This window comes from Centruroides vittatus, unplaced genomic scaffold (genome assembly GCF_030686945.1).
Source record: "Centruroides vittatus isolate TY-2023 unplaced genomic scaffold, ASM3068694v2 contig_918, whole genome shotgun sequence".
NCBI lineage: Eukaryota > Metazoa > Arthropoda > Arachnida > Scorpiones > Buthidae > Centruroides > Centruroides vittatus.
Genome location: NW_027122605.1, coordinates 1,811,139 through 1,837,571, shown reverse-complemented (window position 1 = coordinate 1,837,571; position 26,433 = coordinate 1,811,139). Strand labels below are relative to the sequence as shown.

The window sequence follows — 26,433 nt, the reverse complement described above, 5'->3', positions numbered from 1 at the left end:
CAGATTGAATCTTTTCAATCTTATAAGTTAACAGCATTTGTGAATTTTTCTTAAAACTTTTTATATTTGTTTTACTATTACAGTGAGATCTGAAATATCAGAATTAATAGATAACTAATTTATTCTATTTTAAAATGAAAAAGTTCTTCAGAACAGTGATTTTGTGTTAAAAAAAAAAAAACAGAAACCTACCAAACTATAAAAAATGTTCAGTACTGTGTGGTTCCAGCTTATACAAGTTTTACTGTACGAGCTATTCGATTATTTTTATACATCAATGTATAATTCAATACATTTATATAAGCAATTAAAATTTATACTGGCTCAAATAAATTAGCATTTTATATTAAAATCAATTCAACATTTGAAAAGTGTAAAAAAATATTAAGTGAAATTGAAAATATCTTACAAAAATAAACAGTACCTAAATCTGAGCTGAAATTATTTATAAGATTTTGCCATGTGCGCAATGCTTCGGCATGAACGTATTCCTCTTCAGATTTAAAGGCTTTCTCGATGATTTCTAAGAGTGAATTAATAAATGAACTTCCTTTGTGCAAGATCTATAAAATAAACAAGATTTCATTTTTGAAAACTATTATGTATTTCGCTAAATATTATAAAAATTACTACAAACTTACTTTTCCTAAGAGCGTAATAATATTTCCCCAAAGTTTCAAAACATAAAACTTGTCAACATTATATAGTACACTCATTTCTTTCACAATATTCTGAAAAATAATTAAAATATTAAAAATTAGTTTTAATATAATAAATAAAAAAATGAAAATTTATTCTCAGTTTTTCATTTATCAAGCAAGCAATTAAATAAAACCTATGTGTAATAAACAATGTCTACATATAAATTAAAGACAGAAACAAGACAATACTAATGTTAATAAAGTAAATAATACTGAAATTGGACATTTTATTGAAATCAAAATGGTTGAAACAAAAATGAGTTTCTTAATACTTTGACTTTTTAAGGCAATCTTCAGTTCTCTCTCATATTCATATGAAAATTTGAATGTAAAAAAAAATATTAGAAAAGTTGTTTTTGTTTTAAGTTTTAATCATTTTGGCTGAATGAAGCAGTGATTTTGTATTTTGTTTGAAATTTTCAAATATTAATGAGTATTCCAATAAGAATAAATTATTTTAACTTTTAAACTGCATGCTAACAAAATTAACACACAGTTTATCTTTATTAGCAAATGCCATAGTTTGTTTATCTTCCTAAGATATCTATACCTCACAGACATTCTATTTCTCTTAGCCATCACATTATAAGTAACTTTCAATTTACAATTTTTCTTTGTTTTGATTTTGCTAAACTTAATGATTAACTTATAAAATGGTATCTTGTACTTTGAACAATTCTAACTTTGAATGCTAAATTTGACAAAAATTTTCCTCTGAGTTTGAATGATACTTTGAAGTCTGAACTGCATGCACTATGAAAGAGCGTGCTTAAAGCCTAAACACGAGCTATTGTGCACCCAAGTTGTCTCTCATTCTCATGTTTTCAGTGATGTTTTCACACTATGTATAACCAAACACAAAAAATAGTGTTTGTAATTTGTCAATTTTTGACAACTTTCTGCCATTTTTCTTTGTTGACAGCTTTTGGACACCCTGTACATTTTGTATCCTTTAATTCAAAATCTCCCAAATGGAAATTTTTAAACCATATTTAACACATTTGAAGTTTTGGAGCATCTTACCAAAAAACATTAATTTTTTTTTATAGTTTGCACAGCATTGTTTTCTTTCCAAAACTCATAAAGTATAAAATGCCTGATATGCTTTTTATCTGAAGACATTAAAACTTAATTTTATTCAAACAAAATGTGAAGTAAAAAGTTTAAAGTACACTTCTAAACAAATAATACCATCTCACATTAGCAATAATGTGTTAAATTTCATAATTTATAATTAAATTACACATCTGTGTTAAGCAATGACAGCTGTTAAAAAATACACAAAATCTTTCTGTTCAACCCAATATAACCTTTACTTATAAAATACAGCATCCAAAAAGTGTTTGAAAGCAATGAAGTCTAAGAGAAAGATTATAATATTTTTTGATGATTGAGGTGAAAAAGTAAGAAATCACAAGCATGAAAGTGGTATAGGCGTGGCAGATCTAGCAGCCAAGTTTAAGATGTGAAAGTCAATAGTGTACAACTAGTTAATGCAATTTTCATTTTCTTATACATTATTTACATAATTTTATTTATTGTTTTCATGTTTTAACTTATTATTAGGGCATTTAATTTTGTTATTTTTACCTTAAATTATTTGTATTTGCTGTTTTAAATTTATCAAAATGGATATGGTTTAAAGTCTGGAAATAGATTAATTCATTTTCCATTATTTCTAAGGGAAAAAAAATTGATTTGGACTTTGAATTATTCAGAGTTCAAACAGCTTCCTGGAATCAATTAAATTCAAAGTACAAGGCATCACGATATATGAGACATTCCGTAAGTCAAAGCATTATTGTATTCAGTTTAAAGACAACTGACAGCCTTACTACGCAATATTTTCTAATCACTGGAAACATAAATAAATGCAATTATATTAATATAATAACAACAAACTTACCGTTTTTACTTCAGACACTACAATTGGCAATACAGTTTTTTCAGTCATCATAAATATTGGCACACAAAGCTCTAAATTCTTCATTGCAATTTTACGAACTTGATTATTTTGATGACAAACAGGCATTAAAATCCATTTTGACCAAGTAGTTACATGTGGGATCATGATATCTGCACAATCCATTATTAACCTGATAAAATTTAAGTTAAACAGCTTCAATAATTGTAATTAGAAATGTGCTAAATTTGTATATATAATTTATATATCATATATCAATAAACAAAATTTTATAAAATTGAAAAATTTAAATATTTCATTAAAATTCACTGTTGAATATCTGTTAAACAGAAAGGATAGGAATCTTATTTTCTTTTATGTTCTATCAGGAAGAAAGTTAAACTGACTTAATAGTACTTTAGTCTTAATTTGTGTTTGAAAAGTTTTTAACAACATCCATTTATCATCTTAAAGTTATTTCTAATCTGTTTGATATATGCCATATACTATCAAGTTTAATCATACACAGAACTAGAACAATTCCAAAATGTAAACAACTTTAACAAAACATAACAGACACCACTCTGAGTTGTCCACAAAAAAATCAACTCTTCCTTGTAAACAGGGAAAACAAGACTTCAGATATTGTAAGTCTTCACTAAAACAAATAGATACTGTTTTTCTACAGAAAATAATAATAATCACAATTACAAAAAAGCCTTAACTCTGTAGACACACAGTATATTATTTAAATACAACAGCAACCTAGATCTAACACAATACACAAAATGCACAGATACCATCAGACAGTAGGGCTTGAAAGAATGTCCTAATAATCTCAGCCAGGTTCATATTAACAGAAGTATGTCAACTCGCTAGTTGACTTGAGTGTATTTCTTTACAGAGACAAATGGGACCATGACTGCCATACAAGACTAGATCATAAATATGAAAAACTACAGGAAACATATTTTAAAAGACAACACTCACAGATGCCACTTATGGAAATGCCACCATACATGAAATTATACACCAAATTTCAAGCTTTTAGCATAAACTGACTACATCAATGTAATGAAATAGCAAATGTAAAACATCAAAAGCTTACACTTGGGACAAACTATTACATACCAAGGAACTATACTACAAAGACACATTTCAGTCATAGAATACAATACATACAAAATATACTATGGCTAAGTTATATAATCACAAACAAACCAATCCATCACAACAAACTAGACATCACATTCATTAACAAACAAAACAAAACACTTATATCATTAACACAGCTGTCCCAAATACCATACAAAATATATACACTGAAGAAAAAAAAAAAATTAGTAAATACTCAGAACTTTCCCACAAAACAAAATACCTGTAAAGAATATATAACACAGAATTTTTGGCACAATATGTTTCTTGCCTGTGCAAGAAACATATGTGTGTGTAGAATATCATACCACACACAATACACAAAAGTCTTGAAGAATTAGAGCTTCATAATGGTACAAACATCAGATTATAGAAAGAAATCATTTTAAACACATGTAACATAATTAGGAAATTTTTAAATACGAATACACATGTATATACAAATAGCAAATAATCACAGTAACAGGTTTTTTTTAGCTGTGTTTGACCGAGAATAAACTACAGTGTCTTTTGGCATTAAAACTTTTCAAGTAAATGACTAACTACAAGCAAGTACTTTTGACATTTCAAAATTTCATCTTCAGGCAGAGAATACATAATAGTCAAATTACAATTTTTTAAAAAGTACATTAAAAGATTTCAAAAGCATAGTTTTGCACACATTTTGCAACAAATTAATACTTGAAAATTTTTATTAACTATTAATATAAGAAAATTTATTAATGTTACAAGACAAGACAAAATATCTTACCTATGAATCAGATGACAAATTTGACATATAATTAAATGCTGACGATCTTTTAACCATTTTTCTAATAATTCAAATAATTCTGGTAACTACAAAGAAATAACATAAACGTATTGATAAATTATGTCGTGATTACGTATAGTATTAAAATATTTTTAAGAACGTACCTTTTCACTTAAAATATCAGCAGAAATGTGTGATATCAAAACTGTCAAACAAGAAATAAATTCTGCACAAATGTTTTCCTCCGTGATCTCTTTTAGTTCATCTAAAAGACCTATATAATATTTTCAAATAATTTAGATTTTCAAACAATAATAAATAAAATTGAAAAGTTATAGAAAAATAAATTTCAACTACTTAATGTTCAGTACTCTTTAATGTTTTTAAAAATAAGGTTCATCTTAAGAAGCTAATCACTTATTATAATTAAAAAAACTTTTAAAATTCTTAAAATAAAGAATAAACTGTATAGCATTCTATTTGTACTACAACATAGTAATATAAATTAATATCAATAATAAAAACAGGACAAATCTAAATAATTAAGCTATACATTAAGATTTAAAAAAATAAACAAAACTGAAACATGAAATTATAAATAAATAATATACAGGTATCCCTTGTACAACATGGTACTTTTACATGATTTCGCTCCGACAGTTTGAAAATTGGGGATATCTCCCATACAACACAGTTTGGGAAATCCTCCGTACAAGATTTCACAATTTTAAAGTGAAAATTCTTATTTGATAATTTTTTTATTCAAGTAAACATGCATGTTGTCTCAAATTTGCCCACAGATTTTAGAATATTGAAATTTTCATTTGTTTTGTGTCTTGTCGGGATTAATGAAAACTGATAGTGCAATATTTTCTTCCTTTCCTATGAACCAGGTGTTGCCATTGTTGCTTTCAGGTTTAGCCTTTAAGATTATCACTGTGTTTTCTTTTTATAGATCAATCTTTGTATTTAGTAAAGTATATTTAAATATTTTTAGCTAAGTGTTATTAACCTTTTTTAACCATAGATAAATAATCATTCATAAAAATGATGAACAAAGTACAGTGGTATTTCAGTACTTGAACAATTTAGTATTTGAACACAAATTCTGGGAGAGGAAAAAAATCACCCAGTCCTTGATTGAACGTACATGACTAGGTAGAACATATTTTTGATTAACAACATATTTTTATTTTGTCATACATAAAAAATTTTTTATGGTAAAAATTTAAAAAAATGAAGATGTTACTGATATTCCTGATCAAGATCAAGATCAAGAAAAAGCTGAGAAAATGACAATACTTCATAAAAAGAAAATGCCCTTGTTTAACTAAAATTAATATTAATGTGTGTATTATGATAACAGTACTTTTAACTGTGATTGTTAATAAGTTATTGATTGCTTTAATAAACATATTTCTCTTAGTAACAAAAAAGAATACTAAATTTGTTAACTTTTGAAACCTAACCCCATGTTTGAAACCCAACCCCAAACCTTTTGCATTAGTCCTTTGTTTTGTATAGCACAAATTTGCATAACATGGTACTTTTTCAGAATATAACTACTGTGTTGTATGAGGGATACCTGTATATAAGGACATAAAAAATGATAATGATTATTGCCAAAAGAAATGCAACATAAAACATTTCCAGCACTGATTTTAATGATAAGTTACTTCCAGAAAAAATAATGATAATTTCAGTAAAAATCTACAAACTTCTTATTAATAATTTCTGTAAACTGTTTACAAATCCAGAGAGTACAATTATAGTATAATTCTTCCAATAACTTGACATCAACATACAATATCTTTACGTGATTACTGTTTTGATCAAATTAAGAGAAATCTTTTCTTGTTAGACTGATGATAGACATTCATCAGTTCTTTTTCTAATGCCATGTTATGATTGATTTATCATACAAGGCCAAGATTTTAAACCAAAAAAGTCTCTCCAAAACTAAGATTAACTTATATAGCAGGTATAAAATGCAAACCTTTACAACAGACTAATAAATTGTGAAACACCATTCTTAACAATCCTGTGCCCCATTTTTCTAATTCCATCTAGTCACCACAGATATTTTGAACTAAAACCTTATATTTGATTAAATTATTTAACATAGAGGTTAATATAATAATAATTCAGTATGAATGACCATTATATAACACACTTTTCCAACTGTAAATATTCAAATTGTACAATGAATGATGCAAATGGCAGAGTATAGTGTGGAAAAGTATGTTATATAATGAGTTCCCACAAAATGTCAAAGATTGTTGTTAATGTTGGCATCTTTTATGGCAATGTTGCAGAATGCAATAATATTCATTTGTTTTTTTTTATTCTTTTAAAAATTAAAAATTTTTTAAACTATGATCATTTTATTGACCAACTTGTGAAGATGAGTTCTTATGTTCAAAAATATAATTGAGTCTTTAGTTTGTACACTAGGAAAAATGCAAAATATTTAAATTATTAGAAATTTGAATTATCCATTTTTGAAAAGTAAGGATAAATTAGTTTTTGTAAGTTTCTAGTATTCATCAGTATTTATTACTTTTTATGATATAATATTTTATTTGGTATACTGGCACAATGAAGTGACGCTTAATCAACACTGGGCGAGTTTTCCATCTTCATTTAGTTAGTAAATAAAGATGGAAAACTCGCCCAGTGTTGATTAAGCGTCACTTCATTGTGCCAGTATACCAAATACAAATAACAACACGATTTCAATAGTACCAAATAATATTTTATATTTATTTTCTATTTATTTAATCCCTAACTTTTTATGCAAAGAATAACTTTCATACAAACACTAAAAAACATAGCTAAACAACTCTGCTATCTAGATACAAATATCACTATAATTATGAAACCTGACAATTTTGTAATTTGGAGAATATCTGGCATGTGCACATTCAAATAAATCAGTACTACCTGATATTTTAAGTTTCATTTTTAAAATGTAAAATATACTAGCTTTGAATTATCTAAACTTTAATAAGAACTCTGAATACACTGTATTTGTACAATTGTATTTCATTGTTTCTAACACACTTTTTACTGATTTTTACTTGTCAAAAACAGATACATATCTTAGAATCAATGGAATCTTAGATTCACAGTCTAAAAACGACAATCGGCAGCAATCACAAGTAACCATCTGGTGTGTGTTATGCACAAATAATAGATGTCTTTGGTTATACTGCGCAACCATCAAATCAATTTAAATGAGTTTTGTGGTAACAAGCATTTAATTTAATCTCTTTTTTAATGTTGATATGTGCTTTTTGTCCTTAATTACTTATATTATACTTTTGTCCACTTCTTCTGAATTAAGACTTGTTATACTGATTTTTTTTTTTAATGATTAAAATGCCTTCACAAGTTCACAAATCAACATTATGATGCATCATTAAAATGAATATTTATTGTATAAACAGATGAATATGGAAATAGAGCTATCACACATTACCAGTTTTATGGTATTTGTATTGTGTTCCTAACAAAATCTAATTAAAAATTTTTCTTTCATAAACAAAAACCTTAAAATTTAATTTCAGATTATCAGAATTGAGGAAATACAATTTTTACACATTAATTTAAATAATGAATTTCAAGAGAAATAGTAGCAAGTTTAATTTTTCAAATAATTTCAATTTATTGAATACAACTATTGGGTTGTTCGGAAAGTAATTTCGTTTTTTCATAGAAAAATAAACGCAATATTCTTATAATAAATAAATATTTTATTGAATTATATATTGACCATTTTGGTCGAATACCTGTTGTCATTGTTTCTGGTAGTAGCATGATTTCACATTCATAAAAGTTTTGATCGTTGTTTACAAAAAACTGATTCAAGTGATTTTTGACATTGTCATTTCAAGTAAATGTCTTACAGTTAAAAAAAAATTATTTGTAAAGACCGGAACAAGTAATAATCTGAGTGTGCCTGATCTGGCGAATATGGTTGGTGTGATAACACATTCCATCTAAGCTATAACAGTTTCTGACGAGTTACCAAACTTGTGTGAAATTTGGGCATTATCATGGTAAAACACTACACTTTGTTTGTTGATCAATTCTGGCCTTTTCTGTTTGATGATATTACTCAATTTGTTTACTCGATGGCAGTACACTTTCGAATCAATTGTTAAATTGTCTGGTAAAAGCTCAAAAATAAATTTCTTTAAAATCCCACCATAGAGAGCATCTCCGTTTAATAACATGTGAAACCCATATTGAACTGTTTATTATTACTTAAAACGAATTGGTTTCATTTTAAGTAATAATAAACGGTTCAATTTAACAGATTTAATCTCTTAGTGATTTCACATGTTGTTATACGGCAGATTGCTTCAATTAGTACCTTTATTTTGTTTTCATTGGCTTCAAATGGCCATTCAGAATGTGGTGTATCTTCGACATTAAAATTGTCAAAACGCAATTTTGTAAATCAGTTTTGGCACTGTCTTTCTCTCAACACATCTTTTCCAAACATGTACGATAATTTTTTCTTGTTTGAACAGCATTTTGGTTTTTTAGTTATAAAAAAGCAAAATATGCCGAAAATGATGCTTTCGATTTTCCAAATTTGATGGGACACCAAAAAAAAAAAAAAAAAAAAAAAAACAATTGTACAGAATCAAACAAAATTTTTTATAAATAAGCCTTAAAATGTCAGCTGTCAAAGTATATAATGAAAATGTGGTTTAAAATAAAATTGACGGTAAAAATACAACTAATTCTTCTAGTAATAAAAAAACAAAATTACTTTCCGAACAACCCAATATTTTGACTTTATCAGTTTACATTAAAAATTGAGTGTATTAAGCTATATTCAAATTTTTAGTTCGATAATAAAACAATTAAACTCTGTTTTCTTAAAAAATTAGTTTCATGCTTTTATTAAACTTACTGAATACAAAAAATGTAAACAGATAACTTACTTATAAGTATTTCCTGAAATGTATTACTTTTCAGTGACCTATAATATAAAAAACAATTAAATAATAGTATTATTAATTATTTACGAAATTAAAAAAAATCAAAAATATTCATTTACTACTTACTCTGTAATCTGATCATAAGACAAAACAACTTCTAAGACTTTAAGGGCTTCCAACTGTAGTGCTTGATTTTTACTTGAAAAAGTAATATCTTTTAACAGAAATGATACTAATGGTTGAATGGTCTTTTCATTATATAAAACTGGTGACAAATTTTTGTTGCCTTTTAAAAATCTAAGAAATATTTAAAAAATAAGTTGTGGAAACAATTTTAAAAGAAATAAAATAGCATTATTTAAATTCTTAAAATTACAGTTTGATAGTTTTAACCCTTATCCGAGATAAGGTGAACCTGTCAACTTTTTTCAACGTATTAATCTTTATATTTATTTTTTGACTTAAGATTACTAGTTGCTATTTTATGTATTTGTCAATTTATGTTTACAAAACTTTATTCTAGAATAATAACGCATGTACATTAACCTAAAATATTATAAATTAAAATAAATTTATCTTCATATGGATAACGTGAGTCCGATAGACTCAGTGTTTCAGATGTATATTTTTCTTGTTGAGACAGGCAAAAAGTATCATGCAGACTCCAAATGTTGTTGTTTGAAGGTGCTGCTTTTTGCTATTAATGAATTAGTAAAGTTTCAAGTTACTTGCTGCAAATACTTACATAACTTGAAACATATTTTGTTTCAGATAACATCTACCTCAATTGTTAAAATGTCTTCACATTGTGTTTTGTCTGATTAAGAAATTTTACACAACCTTAGTGATAATGAACTGATTGTATTTGACAATGTTGAGGAGGAAAATTATGAGGAAACCTGATACATATTGAAATTATCAGATGTTCCAGACAATATGACAAGAGCTTTTGATTTTGAAAAAGATGATTAACACTTCAGTAAAATGGTAAGTCCACATGGTCTTCCATTCCAACTCATCAAAAGACATCTCAATTCTTTACACATATCAGCTAGTTGTTCTTCAACTTGGAAAAATATTACCAATATTTTTCACTTATTTGTAATTTCTGATATACTTATACAAATTGTTCAGTTTACAAACAAGAAAATTACATGATTATACAGTAATCATTATCAGCTAGTTTTCAATGGTGTCTCACACCATTGAAAATTATCTGACATAATACAAATCCAACTATTTTTGGACTTCTTATTGCAAGATGTCTGAAACTCAATAACACAAGTTACAAAGTTTTGTGGAGTTCTCTTTACAGTTCTCCTATTTTCAGAGCTACTATGGGACACTGATCATTCAAAAATTTATTGTGATGCATTAGATTGGATGATAAAATATAAGATCAGAGTGCCATAAAAAAGAGAAGTTAGCTCCAATACATTGTTCTAGTGGAGAAAAACCATAAAAGAAAAAACAATGCCCTATGAACAAGTCTCAAATGCAAAACAAATTCTGATGTATGAAGTAATACTGTATGCAGTTAGCATTCTGTAAAGACTTATATGCCATACATGAAAAAGTAAGTTCAAATGAGCAATTATTTATTGTGACATCATCACAATGCTGGACTGCAATTTTTAATCATATTTTTCATTTATTTAATTTAAAATATATGCTCACCACCTCATATTAGTAGTGGTGCCAGTCATCTATCTAACATTTCAGGGAAAACTTTTGAATTGAAATAATGTGACTTTTGATTTGCATCGAAAGTTCATACATAGTTAATTAGAGCCTCCTGCTACAATTTTTTCAAATTGTAACCCAATAAAAAGTCTTGGCATAATGTAATTCAAAGGATTATTAATAATAATAATAAAAAATGTTTTGTATTAATAATACGGTTCAAAATAACAACAACATAAAAGAAAAATGTATAACACTCCAATGAATTAACACAGAGTCTACTGGACTCACCTTACCCATTTGTGTTATAAAAATAGCTTATTTGGACGAGGGTTAAAAAGTCAAAAACATTTATTTCATTGGCATTTTCATGAACCCTAAGATAGGTATTTACTTTGTAAAATGATCATTCTAGAAGAGGAGGTCTTAAGAGATCTCAAAAAATGTTGACCAAATAAACATTTTTTAAATTAGTAAGCTGTAATTCTTAAGAATTTGAGTCAAAAAAATTCATTAAGAAACATTTATAATATTTAAATATTGGAAATATTACAATATAATAAAATTATATTCATCACAAAAAAATGCAAATTACTAAAATTTTATCTGTTATCAAGGAGTGAATGTAAAAAATGTATAGCTTTCCTTTTTTTAACTTGTTATATTTGTTGTTATTAATTATAATAGACATCTATTGTACTAAAATTTATGATTACTTTATAAAATTTAAACTGTTAATTTTTGTTTAAATAAAAAACAATTAGAGAAAAGGTAAGCAACGAATTATTTAATTCATTATTTACATTTCTTTAATATCCTTAAACATAAAATGACATTAGAATCAATTTGAATATGAAAATATAAAATGATAAAACTGAAATTTTTTCTTTTAACTTTTCATTTTAAATAAATTTTTGAAATTATAATGTGAGCCCGACAGTTTAAGAGCACAAATTTTAGAAACTTTTAGATTGGTAAATCATTTTTTTTCCCCCAAAAAGCTCATGTAAACATCCGTCGCATGTAAACATCCGTTACATGTAAACATGTAAACCATCATATAGCATTGGATAGGATGACAACTCAACTGTCAACAACCAACTGGGAAAATTGACACGCTGGTAGTCCGTTACGAAACAACTTTCCGAAGAATGCAAGTCATCACACACCTGCAAAAGTAACCTTTGGGATCGTAAACAATGGATGAACACGTGATCCATTTTCCATGAAAATCATATAAAAGATGGACACTAGAAGCTCGGCGTGATCAGTTCAAGAAGTACTTGTGCTAGTGCGCATGTTGGTCTCCCGATCCTGTCCGAGAAGACATTTAGGACATTCACATCTTCCATACAGGGAATGATCGTCACATACGATTCTCCATTAAAACTTAGAGGTATTTTGGCTAGAAACTGTAAACTCTCTCCGTGGAAAAGGAATTAGACATGTGGCATAGAAATTAGATTAGTCGCCATTCTTGTCTGTAGATAATTTGCATGTTAACTGCATTTAACCTTATTTAGCCTTGTATAATCTGTACATATTTAGACTTAGATGTTCAATAAATTTGTTTGTTATTTGTTAAACCCTGTCTATTATTCAAAATGGACAGCTATCGATGTACTTGTGCACTCCCCACTCAAAATAGCCCTCCTACTGGTCTAAATTATTAGAATCGCAAGTTAGGACGCAAAATAGAACTATCCATGGTGTCAGTCCTGACATCGGCTGGATCTTGCAATCCTGTCAACAATTTATCCACAAGCCATCCAACGACACCAAGGTCAGGTTCCAACAACCTGTGCAGAGTAAGTGGTTTCTAAGGACGCCCCTGGAGAACTTTGCTTGCCTCACAATAATGTCAATAACATGAGTGTTTTTAATAATCAAATAAAATCTGGTATATATGTACAGAACTATATTTTAAAATTAACTATTCAAAAAATAATTAAATACAAAAATAACAATAAATTAAAGAAGTTTAAAATGGATGAATTCAATTTATTGTTATTTTTGTGTTTGATTGCATGATTTGATTTAATTTACATTTTTATTTTAATAAATTTTTTAATTAAAATTTGTAAAAATTAGTTTATGAATCATTAATAAATTTACTGTTTCAAATGTTTACAAATCTCTCTCTACCAAACTATTTAAAAGGTTGAAAGTCTTTAAGGTTGATTAAAATATTTTAAACTTCAAGATTGATCTATCTGTGCATGTTTCAAATATTTATTATTAAACTAAAAATTCAGAGATTTTACCTATATGTAGCCAAGCGATCTTCTTCTGAAATAGCTTTCTTCAATTTTCTCGTCAAAACTGATAGGGCCATAATTATATCTTTATTTTTTTTCTTTTCAATTAAACTTTCTTCTCATAATATCTGGAAGGTAATTTAAATTATTAATTATTTACAGAAATAAAGTATTCTGAAATAATATATTAAGTACAAATACCAAAAAATTGAACACATTACTTTTCCACAACTAAATTAAAATTAATGTAAACTTTCATGCTGTTTTGATATGATATTGTGAAGTTAATATGAATCATCTTCAGGCATTACACCTAAATCATTAATCAAATTACTTTAACATTTAAACTATTAATGTTTTGTATAATCTTTCTTTTAAAGACAGGTTTTTTCCATTTGAATGAATCAGATATTTGTGATACTATCAAAGTGATTGTTAATAATAACTACTTGAACTATAATTTAAAATCTATAAAGCATTTTCACACAATGTTTGTTCTAAGCAAGTGCACTTTACATGCCGCCATGTTGTGCTGTTTGCACATTAACAGTGACCAGAGAAAAATGGGAAGCACCCTTCTGCATCCAAAACAGTCATGGTAGCATGACAGGATTGGGCTAACAGCATTCAGAGATTGTGAAGCAACTGTAGAATTTAGCCAAGTGATGAATGACTTGTTTGATGCGCTCAGTTCAAGTAATGTTAGCAGACTGACAAGGGAACTGTCGGAGTGTCATCTAATAGATTTTAATAAAATTTAGTTAATAATTATGTTAAAAGTATACGAACTCTATGACAAATTTCTAGTATTCACTAAAAGTGTTAATCAGAGTTATTAGCAATCAAATGTCATACTATTTTATAGTACTTAAACACAAATATGCAAATTTTTAGAAGTGAAAGGGTTGCAGAGGAAGACAGCGCTATTACATTTATGAATGAATTCTAGTTTTCGAAAATGGGAGAATTAAATGTAAATATTCAAAACATTATAGCAGAATTTAAACGTTTATGTGATAATGTTTGGCCTACAGAAAATATTTGTAGGCCTAATATTTCAGACGTTGATAAACAGGTAGCCAAACTGCTTTTTAATGCATTTAGCGATATTTTAAGTAGTTATGTAAGTAGAGATGACGAAGAGTTTTGTCAGATGGAAAATAATAATTTGATTATAGATAGGCCTATTTCAGATAATAAAATAACACGTCTGCTTCTAGAGAAAGAAATTGATAACGCAGACACTGACTGTGAATCGGGATATTCAGATGATGAAAAATTTGATAAGAATATAATCTCAACAAAACGAAAAGAAGAAATTCTTAACTTGCATAAGAAACACCCAAAATAGAAATTACACACATTACAGCGGAAAGGAGCTAAAGAATTAAAACGTTTTAGTGATTTATATAAATGGGAAAAACAATTTAAATCTTGAAAGCATAGAATTGAAACGTTAAAAATCATTAAAGAACATACTAAACAAATATTTGACGAAGCTCAAGGCAGCTATAAAATTGTTAAAGGAAATCAATTAAAAATATGGGCATTACAGAAATTTCTTCAACTGAATAGTTCAATTAAGTTTACAGCTAGTGATTCTTGGGTAAAATTTAAAAAAGAATATAGATTAGTATCTCGAAAGATTACAAAACTTGTAAATAAAACAGAAATAGTGAATGAAAAGGATATTTTAGTAAAAGCTGCGCAATTTCAAACAACAGTAAAAAATTTATTGCCGTCTTATTCGCGTAACTTCATATTCAATACGGATCAGTGTGGCTTTTCATACGAAATGATTTCACCAAGAACACTTTCATATAAAGGAGAAAAAAACACTATTGGATTTGCACATTCTCCAAGTAATAAAGTTACGCATTCCTACACTGTTCAATATTTAATTAATGCTAACAGACAAGTTGTAGGTAATGTATTTATTTGCTTACAAGAGGCTCATGGAACCTTTGGACGTAGAGTTCAAGCATCGCTGTTCAATGCCCCAAACGTAACTGTTACAGCTAGCTCATCTGGCAAATTATCTACAGCAATTATTACAAACTATGTAAAAGACGTATTATCTCCAAATATAACAGAAAACTCTTTATTAATAATTGACTCGTGGAGTGGACAAACAAATATTAATATTTATAATACAGTATTTCAAACATCTACAAATCGAAATTCATGCGAAATATTAATTATTCCACCAAAGTGTACGTCTATATGCCAACCTTTAGATGTCGGATTTCATAGACAATTAAAACTTTTAGCTAAAGAAATTTTAAATGCTATACAATTATTCTGTAATGATTCTTCAATGAAATTGTTTTGGACAACTAGAAATGGCATTATAAAATTACATTCGATTCTTCATCATCAATTATCTGCGCCAATATTTAATAATTTGATTAAACATGCATGGTTCGCTTCTGGACTCATAAATGAAAAGTGTCAATTCTTAAATGTAAAACAAGTTTGTTTTTCTTTTTTAAATACTGACAGTTTAAATTGTGTCGAGAGTAATTGCGAAAATCTTCGATTTGTTAAATGTGCACGATGCCAACAGATTCTTTGTTTATTTTGCTTTGTTGAAAATTATTATGTAAATAGTTGCCCATCTAATAATTTGTGAATATAATAACTTTTAAATATATCTATTAAAATGTATTTATTTATTATGTTTTGATTGTTTTCTTTATATTTATTCTATCAATACTTTTATATTAAATTTCATTGTTAAACTAGTATATATATCTAATCTTTTATAATATTTATTTGAGTTATTCCTTCTTCTACTCTGTAAATGTAATACAGTGATACCTCTGTTTTTGTAGTGTTTAATACTAAAAAAAAATTAAGAAATTAATATAAAATGAGTATAAAAAACTAATACAATGGTCTCCGAAACAGAATCGCCATCTAACTGTTTTTGATTGATCGAAATTAATAATAACTGTTCGGTCTCTTCAATTGTTTGCGGTCTGTTTCATTAGCACATTTACGCCTTTCGCTACATTAGCCTCCTTTTTGCTTCCTTTTTCGCCACAACGAAACTTATCGTGGTTGCTGACTTCCCGTGACAGTACATGCGACCGATTTCAGCAATCTTAATGCCAGTCACGTATTTTTTAATGATTTCCTTCAACTCGATCGTGTTCCTGGCCTTGTTCGAAAAGCTACTGGCTCTGGAAAAACTTTCTTTGGTCCCACGATGGAACTAAAAAGAATGGAAGCAATGGAATTGTTTGGCTAGATGCGCGGAGTAATGCTCATACAGCAAAAAACACCGCCACGAGGACTTGTGAGCAGAAAAATGCGTGGGTCGCTCATTAGCAACGAGATCATGTGGCACGGCGACGAAATCCGAGGCAAATTTTTTGCAAAAAATCGACAAAAACCAAAGTCAACGAAAATCGAGGTATTACTGTATCTTCCTCCGCGACCCTTTCACTACTAAAAATTTTCATATTTGTGTTAAACTACTATAAAATAGTATGACATTTGATTGCTATTAATCCTGATTAACACTTTCAGTAAACATTACAAATTTAATATAGAGTTTGTATACTTTTAACGTAATTAGACTAAATTTTATTAATTCTTCTCCCATTTTTGAAAATTCCAGAATTTATTCTAAATGTAATATTGCCGTCTTCCTCCGCGACCCTTTCACTTCTAAAAATTTGCATATTTGTGTTTAAGTACTATAAAATAGTACGACATTTGATTGCTAATAACTCTGATTAACACTTTTAGTGAATACTAGAAATTTGTCATAGAGTTCGTATACTTTTAACATAATTATTAACTAAATTTTATTAAAATCTATTAGATGACACTCCGACAGTTCCCTTGTGAGTTGAAAGAGCCTTTAGATGTCAACAATCTTGATGTTTTCAAATTTTTGAATAAAGAAAATGAATATACTTGTAAGTTGAAAATAGGTTTACATAAGGCATACTGCAATCAAGAAGGAAAACTGGAGTCTTTAGTTTAGCTGGTTGTACCAAATCTATCAAGACATTGTATAAGATATTAATTGCCCAATAATTCTGATCATATTGAAATGTTTTTTTCAGTGTCAGAATGTAAGGGGTATGCAACATAATCTTTCTGCATGCCAATTCAATGTACCATAAAAAAAACTTTTAGTTCAGAAAGAAATAAATGATGCACTTTTTTTATAAATTTATAAATTGTTAAAAAATGTGTTGTAAATTTAAATAAAAAGTTGCTTTACCTTTTTTATTCCATCAAGTACGAGTATATTAACTGTTGAACTAAATGTTTTCAGGAAGTTTTACAGCCCTGCTTCAGGTCTATCACAACATACAAATGTATTCTATTTTGGAACTATTCATTCTATAATCCTTGAATAAAATGTTTTTAAACAGAATTAACAATAATTCATATGGCCTCACCTTGAAGTTAAATCAATATAGCGGAACATCTGTGCACAACCAACATCAACTGGAAAACCAACTGGAAAGCAACATCAACTAAAAATACTAAGATGATAACAGTTTTTCAACTATTTTTTGAGCTTTTACCAAAATAACTTGATAAATCTTAGGATATACATGTAAATCCTAGGTTTTACTGAAATTTGGACTTTTATGGTGACATGCTATGTATATTTTGGTTTTGTTAACTAAATAATCTACTTTGACTTAGTTATTGCTTTTGGAAATTAAATGCTCTTATATTTGTTAAAAAATTAAGCAATAAGTAAATTTAATCTTAACTAATTTTTTAATTATATAAATATGCCATATTTCCTAAATTTTAAGATGTTTATTTTTTTAATACACATTTTCTGATCAACAACTGATAATGGTGAATCAATTTCATTTTGTTGAATAACCATATAGTCCCAAATCTTTCGAAAGCTGGTTGTATAAGAGATATATTGACGACATCTTAAATCATTTGTTGATCTAAGCAGGCTATCAACAACTTCATACAATGCATGAACAATATTCCTTATGTTCTTACACTTAACCTAGAACAATTCAGCAACAAACACACCTACTTCCTAGACCTGAATATTTACTTTAAAAATGGCCAGATTAAAACAGACATTTACTATAAACCAGGATACCAGCCATTATTCATAACAGCAGCCTCTTTGATCCTTATACATGCAAATTAGCAGCATTTAGAGCCCTTACAAAAAGATCTTTCACACACTGCACAACATTGTTAGCACATTTCAAGAATTAAAACACATTGAAAAAATAGTGACAGCACATGGTTACCCTAGAACAGTAGTGAAAAGATTAGCAGAGAACTATACTAAAAGAATGAATGATTATACCACTTCCAATGTTAACAGTGGTGGAAATAAATGTTTAGAACATACAGGCAAACATATACTAATTGATTATGACCAGGGATTAAAGGCTTTGTACAAGGAAATTGCTACTAATCGAGATTGGGTTATAACGTACAGATGCAACCCACTTGAAATAGATATTATATTTACACTATAATATTTATTTCAAAAGAAAAAAAGTACATGTAAGATTTGCTGTCATCAATATAGGACATAAAGAATCAGCATAAACATATTAACTTAATGGCCACATATTATTTTTTGAGCTTAATAACCAATGAAAAATCATTAATACCTTTTACTCATGCAGGGCTGGACTTCTTAGTAGATGCAAGCATGAAGTATGACTTACTTTTTTATTAGTAAAAAAGAAAAAAATAGAATCAAGAACAAGTTTAAAAAAAGGAAGAATACAAATAAGCAATAAGATTTTGCAAGATTTTTTGCAACAAGAAAAAAAATATAGGAAAACAAACCAACAGATATCTCCAGCTGATCCAAATATAATATACTGATAGAAAACTTTACAGATATTATCTGCTCAATGAAAAGTGTATTGCCTACTAGGAATGCCATGGCTATGTTGTTCTCCAGATGGCATTACCAGAGCCAGTAACAGACATTATTGTTTCTTGGAAATAAAATAGCCATCAAAACTTAGGAATGCTTTTATAATTAATGAAGATAGACAAATAAAAGTAAAGCCTCCATACAGCATTAATCTATGCCTTTCTTCTACCTTTGTTAATCTATAACTTTCTTCTATTTTTTCATTCAGAAAAAAAAATCCTTGGTATTACATCCCAGCATGCTACAAACACTTCGTTTCCTTATTTCAGAGGAAAACTTTTTCGAATTTGTCATGTTAGTTCAGTTGTAACTCTGTTGTTAACTACAAAGTTTGCTATTTTACTGCAAGAGGTCTCCATCAGTAGCATAAAACACGTAGGCAGGGAGTCTATAGACAGTAATCAGTGTCTTGTTATGGCCAGTTATGAAAGTCACATGCATTACCTACATCTAAAAAGTTTAAGTTTAAGAAAATTTATCTTTAGTCTTCTGCTAGTCCACAAAATATTATTCCTATTTTTGCTGGTCCACAGGTGTAAACAGATTGAAGAACACTGCCTTGCAGTATGGCACATTGACAAAGTAAAACAGCTTTTGACTTACTAATGCACTTACATTATTGTGTGAGAACCTGGACTTCAATTTAAGCAATGTAAACTAAATAATAATATTACTTCTCGATAATATAACTTTGCTGGGATATCTGTCAACTTTCACACCTGGGAGTGTATCTTTCTTTAAGTTCTCAGCGTCAAAAAAGACTCTTTCCTGCAACCTTCTGACCTGCTGTCCCAATTTTGTCATTTAATATGACAACTAGCAACCAGTTGAGTTAGTCATCGCCAGTTTCTCAAGCAGGTCAATTGTTTGTCAGTTTTGTCAGTTACCACTTTCAGAGCTATCAAATTAGTCTATCGCTGGATACATCAGCTGTGCATTAGTAATGGATATTGCCACTACCTCCACTCCATCCCTCTCGTCTGAAACCATATCTTCTACAATGGATCTACAGATTACAAACTATCTTTGAGAACTTTATTAACCCAACCAGTAACCACTGGATCTTTACTCCTTTTATCCTGTGTGCTCTATTGTGAACTCTCTCTCTCTCTCTCTCTCTCTCATGCAACTAAGTTATTGCATCTATGCACCTAGAATTCCCTAATTGGCTTGATAACCTTATTTTACTAATCTTATGTGTAAACTTTTAAGAACAAATAAACAGGTATATGTGTTTGTATAGCTTGTCTCTGAGTGCATTACTTCTGTCATGCTGTCTCAGTCCTCCATCCAGAATCCGATCGCTTATGCAGAGGACTGCTCACGTGACTTAATTTCTAACAAAAACAATTTGCCATTGTGGCTTTGTGTCGAACGGGACACAATGGTGTCATCCTAATGTGGTATCAAAGAGGTGTCAACCCTCTGGTCACAATTGCTTCCTCAGCTTTTTATTTAGTTATTTTTCTAATTAACAGTTATATATTTTTTATAATTGCTAAATTATTAAAATTACAAGTGAAATGCTTTATTAAATTAAAGTAGTTTATCTTGTTATTAATCCATAACCATAAATCTACACGGCTTTGAAAAAAGGAAAGAAAAAAAAAAGACTATTTATTATTCATTAACAAATCCTGTATAATCCACGTACAGAAGTATATACAGTCCAAGCTTGATTTTTGAACATAATTCATTCCTAAAAGTTGTTCAAAAACAGATATGTTCTAAAACCGAAACAAATTTTCCCATAAACAATATAAGAGAGATTAATCTGTTCTTGATCCCCCCCTTTTTTAAAGCTGTATTTCATACATAAAAATGCCTACAAACGTAATATAACATCAATATTGTATTAAGAAATTTTTGTTAATGAATAAATCTAATGAAAATTTCATTTGTAAAATTTTTCAAAGTTTATACTTATGTCCTGGTCAAAAATTGTTTATTAACTTAGACATATATGAACACAAATTCTTAGATGCCACTTACATTACATAAATGCCATTAATGCATGTTTTATTAATTAATTTGATTTAGATTCAACTGTGGCACATGGCAAAAAATGGAAATAGAATCTTTCCCACATGAGCATTGAAATCTAATTTAAATATCGACATAATCAAGGATTCGTGTTGTGACATCTAATGATGTAAGTGATCTCAGTGCCACTAACTTCTGAATCAGTAGTCCACTTATTGATTAGTTGGGCAGTCAACTTTTGTTAACATAGGAAGTATATAGAGTTGACCACCTGTGTTTCTCTAATCTGTGGCTAGCTCTTGCTGAGTAGCTTGTTCAGCAACTGGTGAATTATAAGTTTGAAATCCTGTTTATAAACTGAATTGTTCAAAAAGTGAGGCATTTGAAAACAGAGGTTTGACTGTATTTATTAAATTTATCCTTTAATAAATTTCCTGACTTTTATAAAACATTAATAAACTGGAAAAAAACATCAGAAATGGTTTTGTGTAATCAAAATTATTAAAATGAAAAATGATAAATAATTTTAATTTAAATGGTATTATTTATCTTTTTTTTATTAATCAGTTCATGAACACTTGCCCTGAAATTTAGTGTAAATGATAATTGTGAGGGATTTGGAGAGAGTTATTTTTAAATTTATTTTATTAATCTTAAATTATTAAAAGTATTATAGACTTTTCTCTCAAATTATAATATTGTATAATTAATACAGCTATTTTAAAATCTAAAAGTGTTTTAAAGTTTAAATACAACAATTGGTATTGCCATGCTATATTTGGGACTTAATTTGTTGTGTGACCCACAATGCTCTCCTCCCTGTTACATTTTATAATAATTCTTCATATAAACAATCAATGTTAGTTTTTAAAATTAATCTGCAATGTTGGTAAAAAAAAAATAAAATAAATGTCTGTAACAATTGTCTCCATATTAAACAAAATAAAAAATACACATAGTGATCACAATTTATAAAGTCTGATTTTGAGTGATTTTAAAATATAATCTTATAATGCAATAAAATAATAAGTCTTATGTGTAATAAGACTTACTTATTAAATCTAAAAATTAATATTAGCTCATTTAATATGGTTGTGCAAAGTTTTAAGAACTGCTTAAGAACTTGGTCTTTACATGTAGACATATAGTAACAAAAATAAATTGATGAAAAGCACTTGTATTCTTTACATTTCTATTAGACACACTCCATATATTAAGTCAACATTTCACTGTAATAGTTTTAATAGTCTTATCATCAGCACTTATCTTTAATTAAATTGTAAATATATGTAATTTTTCCTATTAACTTTAGTTAAAATAATTTAACTTAAATAGTGTAAAAGAGTGTTTTAGAAGTTAGACAAAACTGGCCACGGTGGGAAAATCATTTCAATAATTCAAAAATTTTCTTGCCAAATATGAAATTTTCCTTTCAAAAGTATTTTTTGGTGTTCATTATTTGAAGTTCATCCTCAACTGATATTTCTGAGCATTATAAAAATTTGTTCTGAGGTTATTGTTAGAAAAATTTTTACATTTTTTGATGTCAAAAAGTCTATTAATTACTGTGTGTGCTAAAAATAAAAGCAATCATTCATGGCACTGATTTCAGTTTATTTTTCTATTAATCAATGTATTGCATCAAGTTTATAATTGTATATGCTTAAATTAAAGAATCTTTTAATCTAAAATATTTTTAAGTTAAGTTATCAGTTTAGTATTGCATGGCAAATTGTGTCATAGGCTTATTTAAGTACAGCTATCCCTTGTGTAACACGGTAGTTACGTTCCAAAAAAGTGCCGTGTTATGTAAATCTGTGCTATATGAAACAAAGGACAATACAAAACATGGGGTTAGTTTCCAGAAATTAGCAAAAGTATACTGTTCTTTTTCGTAACTAAGAGAAATGTTTATTAAAGCAATCGATAATTTATTTCCAATCAATAATTAATTAACAATCAAAATTAAAAACATTGTATTACGCATAAATATTAATTTTAGTTAAACAAGGGCATTTTCTTTTTTACAAAGTATTGTCTTCATCTTAGCTTTTTTGTTGATCTTGATGAAAAGTATCAGTAACATTTTCATATTTTTTATTTTTATAATAAAAAATTTTTATGGATGATGAAATAAAAATATGTTATTAATTGAAAATTTGTTCTAGCAGGTCACATTTATTCAGTTGACTACTAAGTGACTTTTTTCCAGAATTTGCGTTCGAATACCAAATTGTTCAAGTACCAAGATACCATTGTATTTCCTTCATCATTTTACAAATGAAGTTATCATTCATTGATAGGTAATATCTACTGTTAAAAAAATGTTTAACAACACTTACCTAAAAATGTTTAAACTTTACTAAATATGAAGATTAACCTAGAAAAAAAAAATACAGTGACAGTCTTAAGGGCTAAAGTCTGAAAGTAATGACAATGACACCTGGTTGATAGGAAAGTTAGTAAGGAATAAAAAAGCTTCACTTATCAGTTTTCATTAATCCTGACAAAAGACACAAAACAAATGAAAATTTCAATATTCTAAAATCTGTGGGCAAATTTGAGACAACATTGCTTGCATACTTCAATAAAAAAAAAATATCAAATAACAAAGTTTACACTTAAAAACTGTGAAATTTTGTATGGAGGATTTCCAAAACTGTGTTAGAGCAAAGTCATGTTTTATGGGAATATCCCCAATTTTCAAACAGTGTTGTAGAAGTACCATGTTGTAAGAGGGATACATGTATTTGTATGATTTAATTTGAACTTTCCAAGCTAACTTATGTAATAATAATTATTAATTGGTTCATAAATTATGATTTTATTTTGTGTGCAAGAATTTTTGGGAGAAATTTTGGGTCCTTAAAATATTTTGCACCCCTTTTCTTAAATTGCTCTGCACCACACTACTTCTTACTGCCTGCAGACAGTTGGTCAACCATATTGTCAGAAAAAAAATCAACAAGGCAGCCAAGGAGGCAAATTGACTTTTTGACAAATTTTCTGACTTTCCATTACTTTTTCCAAGTACTAATGAAAATCCCTGACTTTCCATGTGGATAGGAACCCTATATGAATAATCACACATTAATATTTATAACAAATGTATAATAGAAATCTAGGCTAAATTACATAATTTGATCAATAAATTTTAATCAATAAGCCAATCTTTCTCTTCCAGCAAATAAATACATTTAATAGAAAGACAAAATATTTGTGTTATTGATTAATGTTGAACATATCCAGTTTGGATTTTCTCAATTTATGTACAATTTTGATGTTTTATTCATTCTAATTTTATTGATAGGTAAAACTTGATACAAATATAAAGTTGTTAATTATGTGAAAAAATGGTAAACTTGAAAATGAATTATACCTTTACTCTTGAATTTTGTACTTTTTTGCTTTATAACAGACCTGTTTTATTTACAATTACTTTTATATATTCTCTAAGACAATCCATTATATATAACCAACTTTTGATATAGTGCCCTCCTATATAGTACCACAAGTTGAGGTATAATACATTTAGACTGGTCATCACTTGCACAATATTGCACCACCCTCAAAATACCAATAGCTATGAATAAATTGTTCTCATAAATATTAAACAGAGAACCCCTTTAGTGTACATAAACTACTAAACATACAATTCTGCATTATAAATCAGTGTTATCAGCAAACTGTATGACTTTCAAACTCTTAAACTTTAAACTTGTGTGTAAAACTCAATATATTATATAGTTTTTATTGTTTGAGGTACACAGGTTGTCTAAAAAGAAACCAAACTTTTGCTCTAGAAATATAACTAAATGGCACAACTAGTATTAACAGTCAAATTCAAAATTTTGAACATTGTATTATCAAATGTGTGGCATGAAATGTAAGGGTTATTTAATGACCCTCATCAGAAAATTGCAATGGAGCAATGTGCCAACATTAAGTTCTACATAAAACTATAGAAAACTTTTACCAAAACATTTAAGTTACTGAAACAAGTATATGGGGGTGACTGCCTATGCCAAACACAAGTTTACGACTGGTTTAGTCAATTCAAAGATGGCCAGGAGTCAATTGAAAACAATCTGAAAAGTGGTCGTCCAAAGATGTCAACTACGAACAGTAATATTGATAAGTGTGACAAATATTAGGAAAGGATCTGGATGTGACCCATAGAATGTTGTCAGAAGAGTCGAGAGTGTCAAAGGACTCTGTCTACATAATTTTACGTTATCATTACCACTTTGTTTCGCACTCACTCACTAAGGAACAAAAACAGATGCAATTCATCATGCTCGGGACATCGTCAAAACGGCTCTGTGCAATCCAAATTTTCTCAAAAATATAGTCACGGGTGATAAGATGTAGTGTTACCAATCTGACCTGTTGATGAAACATCAACGCTCCACTTGGAAGTCATCAGATGAGCCCACTCTGAAAACTGTTTCCAAAAATCGTGGGTCAACACCATGCTTATCTGTTTTTATGATTCCAAAGGTATCATACACAAAGAATTTGTCCCGAATGGCCAGAATGTTGTTCTGGAGAATATTATTTGCATATTTTGAAACATCTTTGGAACCGAATTTTACACGTACATACAACTATGCATCATGTTCAAGAAAGCTGGATACTGCTGCACGACAACACGACCTTGCACAAGAGCACCGCTTTCATCAATTTTTTGTTTGAAAAGGTATTGTAATCCTAGACCATCCAACCTATTCTTCCGACCTGGCTACCCGTGACTATAGTACCGAACCAAGTGCCAAAACCGGAGCTGAAAAAGTCCTTTGAAATGCTCATTACTCGTTCTGAATGTTGTATTGCTGCAGAGGGATCTTATCTCAAATAAATAAACATATTTATAAATATTCTTTTTTTTTCTTCCTAGAGCAAAAGTTCGGTTTCTTTTTTGACAACCCGTGTACTTCAATTTAGTTGAGTGGCAAGTAATTTAGTAACTTATGTAATGTGTAATTTTGAAATTTTGGTTTAGTTGAATGAAATTTAGTTCAGTAGCTTAGGAAATCCATCCAATTTTTTTTTTTTTTTTTTGAGTGAGTAACAGTCCCTTCTACTCAATCAGGAAAAACAAACCCTTCTATCCTTCACTAACCAACTAAACACATCCAA

At 28.4% G+C, this 26,433-nt stretch overlaps 1 protein-coding gene across 1 annotated transcript in view; it reads right to left on the bottom strand.

Moving 5' to 3' along the window:
• LOC136984418 (telomere-associated protein RIF1-like) overlaps nt 1-26,433 on the bottom strand; it is a 63,888-nt gene that overhangs the window by 36,519 nt on the left and 936 nt on the right. The window contains exons 2-10 of the mRNA XM_067281386.1: nt 23,637-23,674; nt 13,413-13,534; nt 9,592-9,762; nt 9,469-9,506; nt 4,675-4,784; nt 4,511-4,596; nt 2,608-2,797; nt 642-731; nt 425-563 (exon numbers count right to left, since the gene is read on the bottom strand). Coding sequence (XP_067137487.1) covers nt 425-563; nt 642-731; nt 2,608-2,797; nt 4,511-4,596; nt 4,675-4,784; nt 9,469-9,506; nt 9,592-9,762; nt 13,413-13,483 — 895 coding nt within the window. The 5' untranslated portion in view covers nt 13,484-13,534; nt 23,637-23,674. The remainder of the gene's footprint in view (nt 1-424; nt 564-641; nt 732-2,607; nt 2,798-4,510; nt 4,597-4,674; nt 4,785-9,468; nt 9,507-9,591; nt 9,763-13,412; nt 13,535-23,636; nt 23,675-26,433) is intronic.